The sequence below is a fragment of the Priapulus caudatus genome, unplaced genomic scaffold, assembly GCF_000485595.1.
Source record: "Priapulus caudatus unplaced genomic scaffold, Priapulus_caudatus-5.0.1 Scaffold58, whole genome shotgun sequence".
Lineage (NCBI taxonomy): Eukaryota > Metazoa > Priapulida > Priapulimorpha > Priapulimorphida > Priapulidae > Priapulus > Priapulus caudatus.
The window spans coordinates 908,010-920,720 of NW_014577119.1; the positions used below are offsets into that span (position 1 = coordinate 908,010).

The 12,711-nt window shown below is 42.4% G+C and overlaps 1 protein-coding gene across 1 annotated transcript in view; it reads left to right on the top strand.

The window, feature by feature from the left end:
• The window catches only part of LOC106821074 (ubiquitin carboxyl-terminal hydrolase 7-like), a 55,186-nt gene that overhangs the window by 9,145 nt on the left and 33,330 nt on the right, over positions 1 to 12,711 (top strand). Inside the window, exons 2-4 of the mRNA XM_014825718.1 lie at positions 6,478 to 6,618; positions 8,925 to 9,027; positions 10,468 to 10,566. Coding sequence (XP_014681204.1) covers positions 6,478 to 6,618; positions 8,925 to 9,027; positions 10,468 to 10,566 — 343 coding nt within the window. The remainder of the gene's footprint in view (positions 1 to 6,477; positions 6,619 to 8,924; positions 9,028 to 10,467; positions 10,567 to 12,711) is intronic.

The window sequence follows — 12,711 nt, forward strand, 5'->3', positions numbered from 1 at the left end:
GCCCATAGTAGAGGATCGCAACGTTTTTCTTCATCTAGATAATGAACATAAGGTTAATACTAATCCAGAGAGTCTATGTCCTCCGGGTACTGCGGAAGCTCTACCGGGTAACCGGTCCGGTAATAAGCACGCAACGTACCGGTAACCCTTGGACTATCTAATATGCCGAGCGCGCGTACCTCTCCTACCACTAACCGGGAGTCTACGGGAAGTCGGCACTATCCCTAACCCTAACTCTGAAACCTAACCCGTAATCCTATAATCTAACTCCTATCAAATAGTGACGCAGGGTACGTTCCGGTATTACGGACCGGTACCCGAGGGTACGTTCCGGCAGTAACCGTTTTGCTGGGGGACTATAGGCTATGAGGATGAACTACTACAGTATATTACTAATAGTAATAATTAGTAATACTACGTAATTGAAGACAAAAGAACAGCTTGCTTGTTTTTCATATCGATCGTTTTCCATAGTTAGGTCGAATCATAGCGCCATAGCACACCCCTGGTGTCCAATTTCTTCTGGTTACTGTCGGGGATCGTTCTTCCACTCACAGTGATTCATTGCTCATACTTTTTAGAGTGACTGTTGTAACGAGTGACCGCTCGTTCTTTAACGCTGAAGTCGAAATGATTCCGGCGATAGATCACTGGAGACAGCGGTCACCTTGACGTGCTTGGCTCGCCCGATAAGCCTCAATGTGCTCAGAATTTTAACGCCCGAAACAGGGGACCATTTTAGAACGGCTAAGACCCGCTCGTTCAACCTCTGAAGCTGGCTGAATAAGTTCGCCAGAAAATTCCAGTAAAACGTACATCAAAATTACCGGGCTGCGAATGAAAAACAAAAAATGGCGTACACCAGGTTGCAGTTGTGGGAATAACGTGCTGTATGTTGTGATGAAAAGCTGACTAGTAAACCGAACAAGTGATCAAAGCGGCCTGCTCAGTATTTTCGCGTTATTTTTTTTACAGATTTTCTTAAGTAAATGAAGCGGAGCAAATTTAAAATATGATAAAGAATTTATCTATTATATATCAAAGAGCACATATTCTACTACAAAATTACTATCGTAAGTAATGTATGATTGAGACTGATCAAGTTCCCAGGTCACATCACATTCTGATAGAATACCATATTATCAGGAGTAAGATAATGGATAGGTGTATATCTGTATATTATTTACTCCTGATATTATAGTACAACATCATAGACCTATATAATAACACTGAATGTGTTTTATATACAGTAATGATGGACCGAATCATCACTGCAAGTCAAGGCCGCTCAATTGGCGTGAAAAGAATGCGGGTTCAATGCCTGCTCTCACTTAGCTTATACCGCTATTTCGGTCGGCAATCTCTCTCTCGTTCTCTTCTCTCTATAGTATATAATATATTATTGATATATATAGGCCACTACGTCGAAATCCGCAATGATAAGAAGCCACACTTAGATCTTTAGATTAATTATACTGAATTTACGCAGTAGAGATCGGCCGAACACGAGCAGAAACAGCGCAAATGAGCGGCTCTATGACAATTAAAATTGGCCGTAGTGTTTGTAAGAGGGTGGTGTCCCTAGAGGAACGCGAGAAAGCGGAGCTACGCAGTCGGGATGGTACCCCATCCGGGTATGAGGCGGTGTCTTTGATGCTGCTGGTCGGCTATTTATTGGTGCCGCTATATACTATATATTAGTATTATCTCGCGCGGTGCGTGGCGTGCGGATGAACAGATAAGCGTGGCCTCATCTATACACGCCAATGGCCCCGGCATTACCTGCAACATCATATTTTACAAAATCCAAATACAGGCGGTAGACCTGCAGTTATGACGGCTCGGTTTGGATACCGGAGTAGAGCCGTCAGAGATAATGTTTTGGATAGAAATATTAGGCCTACGCAGCAGCTCGATCAAGGCCTGGCAGTACGCCTTAGTTTGTGTTCAGGGCCCTATGCTGGGATGTCGGGACCCTATAATTCATGAACCTGGAATATTTGCAATCTTGGGACGAAAAATGTTTTTGTAATCTAAACCTACCCATGATCTGGGACTGGAATATTGCAATCTTGGATGGAAATCGATTTTTGTAATCTAAGCTCCCCATGATTAGGACAATCGACTTAGGCTGCAAAAAGCGACTGGCTTCATAATAATTGATGAATTCACGATGTCGGTCGCAGTACCAATATTACTAGCATAGCTAACGGACTAAACAGTGAGGGCAGTGCCTATGCTTTCGCTCTATCATTAGGTAGGGAGAGCTGTACCAACATCTACCGCTTCTAATTGCCGAGTTCAATCGAATTTCGTCGAAATTATTATCGAATCGTTTATGTCAGCGAATTCACGTTATCATCATCAAATCAAGTCAAGTTTATGACTATGCGAGATCGGTTGAAAAAACGAAACGCATACTGCCGCTCATACTCATAGGGTCTATGTCCCCCAGGTTACTGCCGCTCATAGGGTCTATGTCCCCCAGGTTACTGCCGCTCATAGCCTATGTCCCCCAGGGTACTGCCGGAACGTACCCTGGGTACGGTCCGGTATACCGGAACGTACCCTGGTCACTATTTGATATGGTTAGAGTTAGGATTAGGGTTAAGGTTAGAGTTAGGGTTAGGGAGTAGGCGACTCCCTAGACTCGTTAGTGGTGTAGGAGAGGTACGGTCCGGCATATTAGATAGTACCAGGGTACCGTACGTTCCGGTATACCGGACCGTACCCAGGGTACGTTCCGGCAGTACCCCGGGGGACATAGACCCTCTCTGCATTAGTATTAACTTATGTTCATTATCTGATAGAAGAAAACCGGCGATCATCTGATAGTCAATAGAAGAAAACCGGCGATAGTATTAGTTGTACACGTGAGCGTAGATTGTTTACTTGCGTAGTGTTGTTGTCTCGATCACAGGCCCTTGGAGGGCTCGCTCTCTATTCGCTTGCCCTCGCTCGCCGCGTCGCTCTTATAGTTATACTCTTCTTGAAACTTGAGCCTCCGAGGGCCTGTGTATCGATGGATATTCTTGAGTGAATATGTTATTTGCAATTCAAGATTCGGTGTTGTGTGGCAAATGTGTGCAACAGAAGGATGCCGTGCAGTACTATAAGCTATGCATGATTAAGGAAGTCTCTAGTCTGCAGATTGTGGAACATGGTTACATGCAGGCACGATTGCTTCATTATATTCAGATTTTGTGCCAACTTTTGTTTTTTTGCTTCACCTCGTTTTCTCGATGATGTACACACAACTTGGACTAGAGTGAATGTGCAAACATGTTTACAATCTCTTCATGATCTCTAAAGAAAATTGAAAATAACAAACAACAATGTCCATTGGAAAACAGAAATACACAAGTCTACTGTCTGATTTCACTTTATATAGAGTTGATGTAAGGATAAAATGAGATTTCCACCTCACCATTAAAGAAAATACATGTCTGTAATATTTGATACAGACCGATGGGATGTTTAATCATGTGTAGCTAAATATGAAACATCAAACGTCAGAACTGGAATATAAGCAGGGAATACATGTGCATGCAAGTCTTGGCCCCTTTATATTAAGATTCATGAGGCAAAACAAAATATTAGGTTTATGCAAACATTACTCTGGTGTCTAAGACCATGGTCATAGTTGTTCATACAAAATAGCTGTTGTTAAGTGTAAAGATTTGTCATCAATTGGCGTCACGGCGTGCATAATTCCTACATGATTTGCATGTATACAATCACAAGCCAATTTAATAGAAAAGGTTATCGTGTACAGGGTTCTCCAAGAGCACTTATAGCCTGGCGGCCCGCCAGGCTATCGTCGAGCCCCGCCATCCTAAAATGCACCCGCCACTCTAAATATCATAGCCGCCATGCTAAAATTAGCTAAAAAATGCTAAAACTAGAACCGTAAAGGCAGCCCTGCCATGCTATAATGAGAATGCTTGGAGAACCCTGGTGTATAGCCGTTTCATCCTTTTCAACAGACAGCTACCATACATTTAAATCAAGGATTAGAATTCACTAACAAGAGCCGTATGTGCAGTGCAGGCTTTAAGTTTAACGTGTTCAACAGGCAGTTAAATGGAATTCCTTTTGATCTTAAGATGATTGCAATTAAAATGAAAGTGTTATAGATTTGCATGAGTAAGCACACAGTCATAGTAAACAAGTTTGACGTAATCTGATTGCTCATCAACCGATTTCATATCGTATAGAAATGCTTGATTAGCGATGTTTATTCTTAAAGGTTCACAAACTGAATATATACATTCAGAGCTGCATTTAATACTGCCACATCAGATCACCATTTACTTCAAGATTTATCTATTGTCTTGACACTTGCTGACTTTACTTCAACCTTTCCATAATCACATGATGGGTTGATCATGCTTGTTGCAAAAAGGAAAAGGAAGAGAAATGTGTGCTGCACATTTAAAGAAAAGAAAGATTTATTTGTGTTTTAAACTTTTAATTGTTCTCAGGTACGTCATCTTCTATGGTAGTAACGTAGTTTTAATGTTGACATTTTTCCGGTGAAACTTAATCTATTTGGAATAGGGTAATAGACTCCTGGTAATATAAATCTAACCATTCTACTAAGGAGTCATCTAATTGGAATGCTTAACAGGTTACTGCAGGGCACAAAATTTGCACCGGCCCACCGGCATATGCTGGCAAATTATTTGGAAGGCCGGTCCCATTGGCAAAACACCGGCCCGTGTTAGCGCCCGTGTTAGCGAGTACCTACATTTTTATTTAGCATTAATGAGTAAATAGCTTACATTACTGTTTTACCTGAAGGATATCATGCCATAATTTATCAACATTTACAAATTTGAAATCGAAAATGCAAGCGTGAAACATGCCATTGATTTTACAAACAAAATTTATGAGGGCTGGTAAATGATGGTGAGGGCTGGTAAGAAATGGCTGTTTGTGTTACCAGCCCTCTGGGCCAGTGCAAAACTTCTGAATTTCGTTTCTTGTTATTGTAATCAACTGTATTGCTAGAAATAAATGGTAACAAATCCAAAAAAAGTAAATCATATGGTTTGTTATTATCATCATTCATCCAACTGTATGATAACTCAGTCTCATGTTGAGAAGAGTAACATATTGAGAAACATATGGAAAACTATTATACACGGAAAAACTGCAAACCAGACAAACAGTGTTTTGCGGAATATGATAATTAATAATGGTTGGTTTAGTTAGATAACTGACAGCATCAGCTAATTGTGCAGTGTATTATGTAAGAGTGGGGATATAGATTTCAGTCTGTAATATGTTCGGTAATCTGATATCTTGTCCGGACTGCATATATACAGTGAATATGGTAGTTGGAAGGGGATTACCAGTATGTAATCGGGATAAGATGGAGTATAAAGGGTTGTGCGAGTGAATTTGAAAGGAATCAAAAATCATTGCACGTTTTAAATCATGCTGAATATCTGTTCGTGCATGATTTCTTTGGATTAGTGTAAAGTAGTTGCCTATGATTATTTTCATATGTATTACCTGTAATCTAGAGTATTGCATTTGCAATATATTTGAGTGCCGTTTGCGTAAACACCTGTTCATCAAAGTCAATAGTGAAGTGTGTTATTAACTTATTGAAACCTTTCCAGTATAATTGTTTTCAAAGCTTTGGCATTTTGTAAAGTGGAACAATTACGGCTATATTTGTAACATGTCATGATTACAACAGTGAACACTATCATTGTAATTTTGTGTTTTAAATTTGATTCATACAAACTCAGTTTTGTACACACCATTTTAATAGTAGAATCAACCCAAGTTCGCGAAACGAATGTGTGTGATAACATTCTATAGCTTTGTTATTTATAAGATGCGGCAATATCTAATGATTAGATAACTGTAAATTTGCAACTGTAATGAGAATTCTGTCTACGCCATTCATTTAGGTTGTTAGTTACAGGCTTACACATATATAGGACCAGGGTGCGAAATTAACGGGAGTCCGGAGTCAAATACGCCCTGATTTACTGTCGGACTCTCTGATTTGACATATGCAGGGGTCCGTGTGACTCCCTGAAAATTCTGCCATACTAACTAGTTCGTTCCGGAGCATGGTCCCGCGGAATTACTGTATTTTTTCAGCTAATGTCCGAAGAAAATTTGGCAGACGTGCAACTACATGAATCTTAAAAATAAGCACATGTATGCGTTATTGTTAATATCTTTAATTTTGAACCTCAGACTGCGGACTCCCTCATTTTGCTGCAGACTCCCTTTTTTTTAAGGTAGGGAGTCCATTGGACTCCCTTGTTCAAAAGTAAATTTTTACCCCTGTAGGACTGTCATAGTTTCAAGGTTTTTTATTCAATGAATAATCATACATGCACGTTAGTTGACATTCTGCTCGAACGGCGAAGCGTAGTGATCTCATTTATTATGCATGAGTTATTTGGGATGCCGCTTGACTTGAATTGACGATGACACGTGTTGTTACAGCCGATGATGCGACTATCAAAGCAAAGGATGTCAAGATGATTGAAAGCGATGAAGTGGCATATGAGAATCAGGTGAATGCCGTCGTCAATGGTAGAGAGGTGAATGCTGTCAGTAAAAATTGCGACGAACCGATGGAGGAAGGTAAGAAGCCTTTACGGCCATTCTGGCCGCTTCCTAGTGATTCTAGAAAGAAACAATCATGAATCATTATGTGTTTTATACTAAGTGATCTATTGTAATGCAGGTTAAAGGCACACTAGGCCCATTGATTATGCAATGTTGATGAATGCTAGAGTAACTGGCACCTTGTGTAGTTAATAAATACATAACCTTATAGCCAAACGCGTATTAGTTTGTCCAATATCACTGCTGGTTACATTACAAGCAAGACTTGAAATAGGTTGTTGATATTCATTTACGTGCCGTAAATGTCATCCAGGAGTCAAGCGATGACGTAAACATTTGTGTGGCCCGTATGTTTTGGACGCTAGATGAAATGGAGGTGTCAGCAGTGTAACCACGGCCATGGACTAAGCATGGAAATGGAGTAAAACACACATGTATACTAATCACGGATGCACATGGACAGCCCTGACAAAAAGTTCCTTATCACGAGCGTTCGTGTTTACGAAATCACTGATGATAGCATTGCGTACGGCCGAGCATGCGTGCGAAAATGTCCGGTGCACTATAAATCTGTATCACACCCGCTTCGCTGGCAGCGGTTTGAAACTGTAAACAACTGATTTCTTGGACTGCGGATTTCAACTAGACATTTCTTAGTAACCAGCAGTGATATTGGACAAACTAATACGCGTTTGGATGTAAGGTTATGTACTTATTAACTACACAAGGTGCCAGTCACTCTAGCATTCGTCAACATTGCATAATCAATGGGCCTAGTATGCGTTTAAAGCATAATCATATTCTCAAGTATTTTTTTAGCAGTGGAGGAGTAGGAGAAAAGAATTTGGGGGGAATTATTTATGAACATTTGTTAAAATCATTATCATTTTGACAATTCCGTTCAGTTATGCCTCTGCTGTAAACATAATAAGTTTCAAGAAATGCACTAAATTGCCCCACTCAGTAGTTATGAAAAGTCTGTCCCTTGGCTGTATAATGGCTTGTTATGAATTTTAAAACAAGCTGGAGTTACATGAAATTAATGTCGCAGAGAAAGAGTTTTAGCAGTCGGCAGCATTTTCCAGCGAAACTCCCTGTCTGGGCTTGATAGTATAAAAATCCAGATTATTCTGATTCTCAATGTCTTGCAGCTGCAACTAGAACTATATATAATATGTACATGCAGGCTCATAGCTGTGCATTGTGTACATGCTCCCAGTGTGCCTAACCCTGCCCCATTCGTCAACCAATTCGGTTATATTTTGCCCTGATGACCTATTGATGCACCCATCGTGCACCATTAAAAAATTGTGAACTCCCAGAACAAAAAACAAAAAACAAAAAAACAATGAAAGCTTATCCCACTGGGAGGGGGGCGAGCTGTCTTTGTCCCACTAACAACCACTATTGGACACGGGTTCATCCCTGTACAGTGGTATGCGGCAGTCTCTGGCATGCCATGTTTGATTATTTTATTATGGCCCGCAGCGTAACTGATATACTTATATAATCAGTAAAGTTTACTCGAATATTATACATACGAAAATCTTGTTTTCAGTCCTGCTAGATTTTTAAATGTCCTAGCATGAGTCTCCATAAGTATGATCCATAATGAGAATGGAGAAATGATAATGACAAGTTTTACATTAAATATGCGGGCGTACTGAACTGGCAACTTTCGCGTACGACCGGGAAACGCCATCGTTTGACACTCGATGGGACCGCGTCGTCGTCACGATAGTTTTCCAGCGGGCGGTGGGTAGGGATTGAGAGCGCGTGTGATGACAGGGTTCGACACTAACCCACGTCCGACCGACCTAGTAGGGTAAATGCTTGGTCCGGTCGCATACAACCAGAGTGCTAGTAGCCCGACTGGTCGTGTTAGAATTGGTCATATATATTGCACTAAAAGGTCACCTCTGGCTAGACTGGTTCACGGCCACATTGTTTGTCGCAGAGCGTGTACATTGTCTAGCGGAGCATGAGGCCGGATACCACATTACCAGTCTACCCTTCGGCAAAAACAATAACGTGGCTTGCTGCCAGCCGCAGTAGACGATCGATAAACCGTGCGCTCGTGTATGCCCGTGGTGGAATACGAATGCTGCACGTGAACTCGGCCCACGCGCGATTTAAAGCGCGGGAAACAGCATCTATGAATTCATACGATGACACACTCTTATCTAAATAAAGTTTTTCATAACAATGGTCTGGGTCTGGGCTAGTGAAAATTAGGTAAGGGCTAGTGGTTTTCCTCAGTTACTAACCCGATGGTCTAGTGAAATAAAAAGTTAATGTTGAACCCTGGATGATCGTTGCAGATGAGGCGCGATCTGAAGCCACGTTTAGCTTCACCGTGCAGAGCATCAGTCGACTCAAGGACACCGTGCTCAGCCCGCCGACGTTCGTCAGAAACCTGCCGTGGTGAGTTGTTCTTCCTCTTGGTGATGCCCCCCCCCCTGTGATTTGACGTGTGTGTCTGTGGTAGGGCTTCACGGATGTTGGGGAGGAAGGTGGTCTTCAGTAAATTCTGCACCGGTATTCAGGGAAAAAAATAAAATATATTTTTTGGGGGCTACTTTTCAAGCTCGCGTGCATGAATATAGCACTCTAAAATTTGGTTTGCATTGAACTATGCAAATTTACGGGGGCTTTTTTTGGCATTTCCGGGGCTCTTTTTGGCATTTCGGGGGGGCTAAATCGCCCCGAGTCCCCGTGTATTTTTTCCACTGCCGGTATTGCGTTCATGGGGGGATGCTGCAGCAGAGGCGTGGCCGCCAAAAGCTGTGTTCCGCCGTGAAAGGATAGGCAGGGTCTCCAACCATTCCTCATTCTGCGGAATCATTACGATTTCTAGGCTTAATTTCTGCATTCTGCAGCGGCAAGGTTATATTCCTCATTTCAGTTGCACTGTACAAAATTTGCACTGATTGTTCGGATTGTTCGCTTGGACACATTGTTTTTTTTCAGGCATTTTGTATCTGGCATGTCTACAGTAAATGGAACAGCCTAGTCAGACAGGCGCTGTCTGCAAGGTATTGTGTAGTTTGTCTGCTAATCAGACAAGGGTTGTAGGGTTGAGATAGTGTTATCAGACATGAGAATATGGCCCACAGTATGCCTCAGATTGCAGGAAAATGGCTTAAATATTTCAAAATTTTTTGGGGGGCATGCCTTCAGACCCCCCTAGCACTGGCATGCCTACGGCACGCGGGCCTGCCTGCGGCAGCCAAGGTACATTTCGCCCCCCCCTTCTATCAAATTCTGAATACGCCACTAGTTACTGATCACCGCGGGAACATTCCGCATTTGGATTTCCGCGTTGGAGACCCTGGATAGGAAGACTGTTCAAAATTACTGCGTGCGCGGGTGTGCCCGATAACATGGCTGTTCGACCAATTGATGCTACTACGTCATGGGTACATCACTGGTGGTCCTTACAAATTGTAGCTGTGCAGTAATATTACCTAAACGATGTATTATTGGTAGGTGAGTGGGCAATACGTAAACCTAGTGATGAAATGCTCTTTTGCTATCATGGTGTACGCACAAATCTTGATGGTGGCACACCTAATTTTAAAATTTGAGCACCAGCGTGCACGTGACGAAACCGTGATGAATTGATGTTTGCACGAATTGATATCAATTCATCTTCCTCGGTGGATCTATGGGACATTTGTGCGATGTGTACGGCTTGCCGGCTCTGGTGCGATGCGCATCTCTATTTCCCGCTGGTGCGTGTCGTAACTCGCTGCGCGATTGCTCTCGAGTCCGCGTCAGAAGCATGTCAAACTTGCGCCGCTGATTGCGTGGGCGGAATTCGCACCAACGAAAAACCTCCAAACCGTTTCTTGTCTTTGGCAGGAAGATTATGTGCATGCTGAGAACGTCGCAGAACCAGGAGCGGCAGGTTACGAAGAGCCTGGGATTTTTCTTGCAGTGCAACGCGGAGTCTGAGTCGACGTGAGTTTTGTCGTTGGGCAGTGCTTTTGTGTGTCTGCTTCGTAGAATACGCTTTCAACCTCGCTTCACCTGACGAATTGCTGCTAAATTTGTGACACAGCGTGTGTTTCCAAGGGAACGTAATAGATTACTAGATATTGGATAAATGAATGCGTAACTCAGTATGATGCAGGAGGGAATAATCGGTACATATGTTAGACATGTTAGAGCAGAGGAAATGCCATTCTTTGGATATCAATGAATTAGGCAAACTCACTTCTTTGGAACGTTTTCTCTGTGTCTGCATTGTTTATCAACCGCAGCTCTGCAGACGCGTTGCACGACCAAGACCTGAAGCAAAAACATGCACAGAGGCGCTGTACACCACCGAAGTACACTGTATAGTGTATGCAGTATTTATTGCATTGCAACAAGGATGCACGGCTCAGAACGTTTGCGTTGCTAACTGGAAGTTTTATTTGTGAGGTTCGCCATCTACATGGCTATTAGTTGAATTGGTACTTGAGCTGAGAATGCCTTGCCAATGATTGTAATTCTAATAACGAGTTTGACATATGTGTGCAAATGCATGCAAATAGTTGACACATAGCTCCTATGTGTGATGCCTATTATGATAGTAGACATTAGGCCGTTACTACCTTGAATGCATTGTGTTTTCTTCAGAAATTCAACATCTCTTCTATAGTAAAGAGAACGACTGGGGCTTCAGCCATTTTGTTCCATGGAGTGTAAGTAACTAAAGTTATTTGTTACAAGTATAGGGCAACTCTATTACTCTACGCAGCAAAAACAACATGCCGCACTGTGATCAATGATGCACCTAGCGCACTGTGATCGAATTAAATTAGCGAGAGCGGCAATATTTACACAGTAATTACTTGTACGCGAGTGAGCTGGTTGGAGAGTTGGGCAAAATGTTAAGTGAGTTGTGGCTTACGCAGGATGTGTTGGACACGGATAAAGGTTACGTGAAAGATGACACGATCACGTTGGAGGTGTCTGTGTCGGCTGATGCACCGCATGGCGTAAGGTAAGACCTCTCGACAATGGACGGCCTCACCCACACAACCTTCAAATATCGTCCGCAAAATTTTCCTTAAAAAATGGTGTAACCTGGTGACCGTTGTCAGGGAAATTCATAAACAATTGTCACCATCATAAATCTAAAGTGTCATGACTTTTTTATGACACATTATAAGTCGTGACGTTTTATACTTGTGTTGTGGTAACTATTTATGTTATGGAGGATGTTTTTGCACTTGTTTTTTCTCACTTTATGTACTTATTAACTTTTGCTGTAGGTAGATTAATTTATTTCATTATACTTGCATAATTTTTCAGCAGTATTCGTAATGAAATTGCAAAATTAAAAAAAAATTGTTCTGCGTATTCTGTAAGATTTTGGTGACACTTGTGATCTCAGACTTGATCTTGGATTGTGTTCATGTCCATTGCTGCGCGAGGTTTTGTGTAACCCTGAGCTTTGCCCTTGTAGCTGGGACTCCAAGAAGCACACCGGTTACGTGGGGCTGAAGAACCAGGGTGCCACCTGCTACATGAACTCCCTACTGCAGACGCTTTTCTTCACAAACAAACTCAGAAAGGTGGCCATCCCTTATGCACGACGCAGTGAATCTTATGTTTACTGCCTTTGCAACTGTGCGTTTGAAAATATGTCCGGCCTTCAAACGTCTGCGTAATTCGAGTTTCCGTAATTTTGTATGGATTTCCCGTTTGAGAAAGAAGTCGTCAGCAGTGACCATTTGATCACTTTTATCGGAGGCAGATAACATCGTCTTCTCACTGGCATGCGAATACTAATTGTCTCGGTTGACCTTTGAACTCGTGAAAGGCGGAGGGGAAAAGATTGTTAAACTTTTTTTCTTCAAAGGAGATCGGTGAGCGTGTGTGTAGCAGCGGCGAGTAGTATAACTGTGAGTGCATCTTGCAGGCCGTGTACCTGATGCCGACGGAGAATGACGACACGATGAAGAGCGTCGCCTTCGCGCTGCAGCGGGTCTTCTACGAGCTACAGTTCAGCGACAAGCCCGTCGGAACGAAGAAGCTGACAAAGTCGTTTGGGTACGCGGCTCGCCTCGATCGATGCGTTAGTCTCGGCGGCGCGGGAACGAGAACGAAACGGGC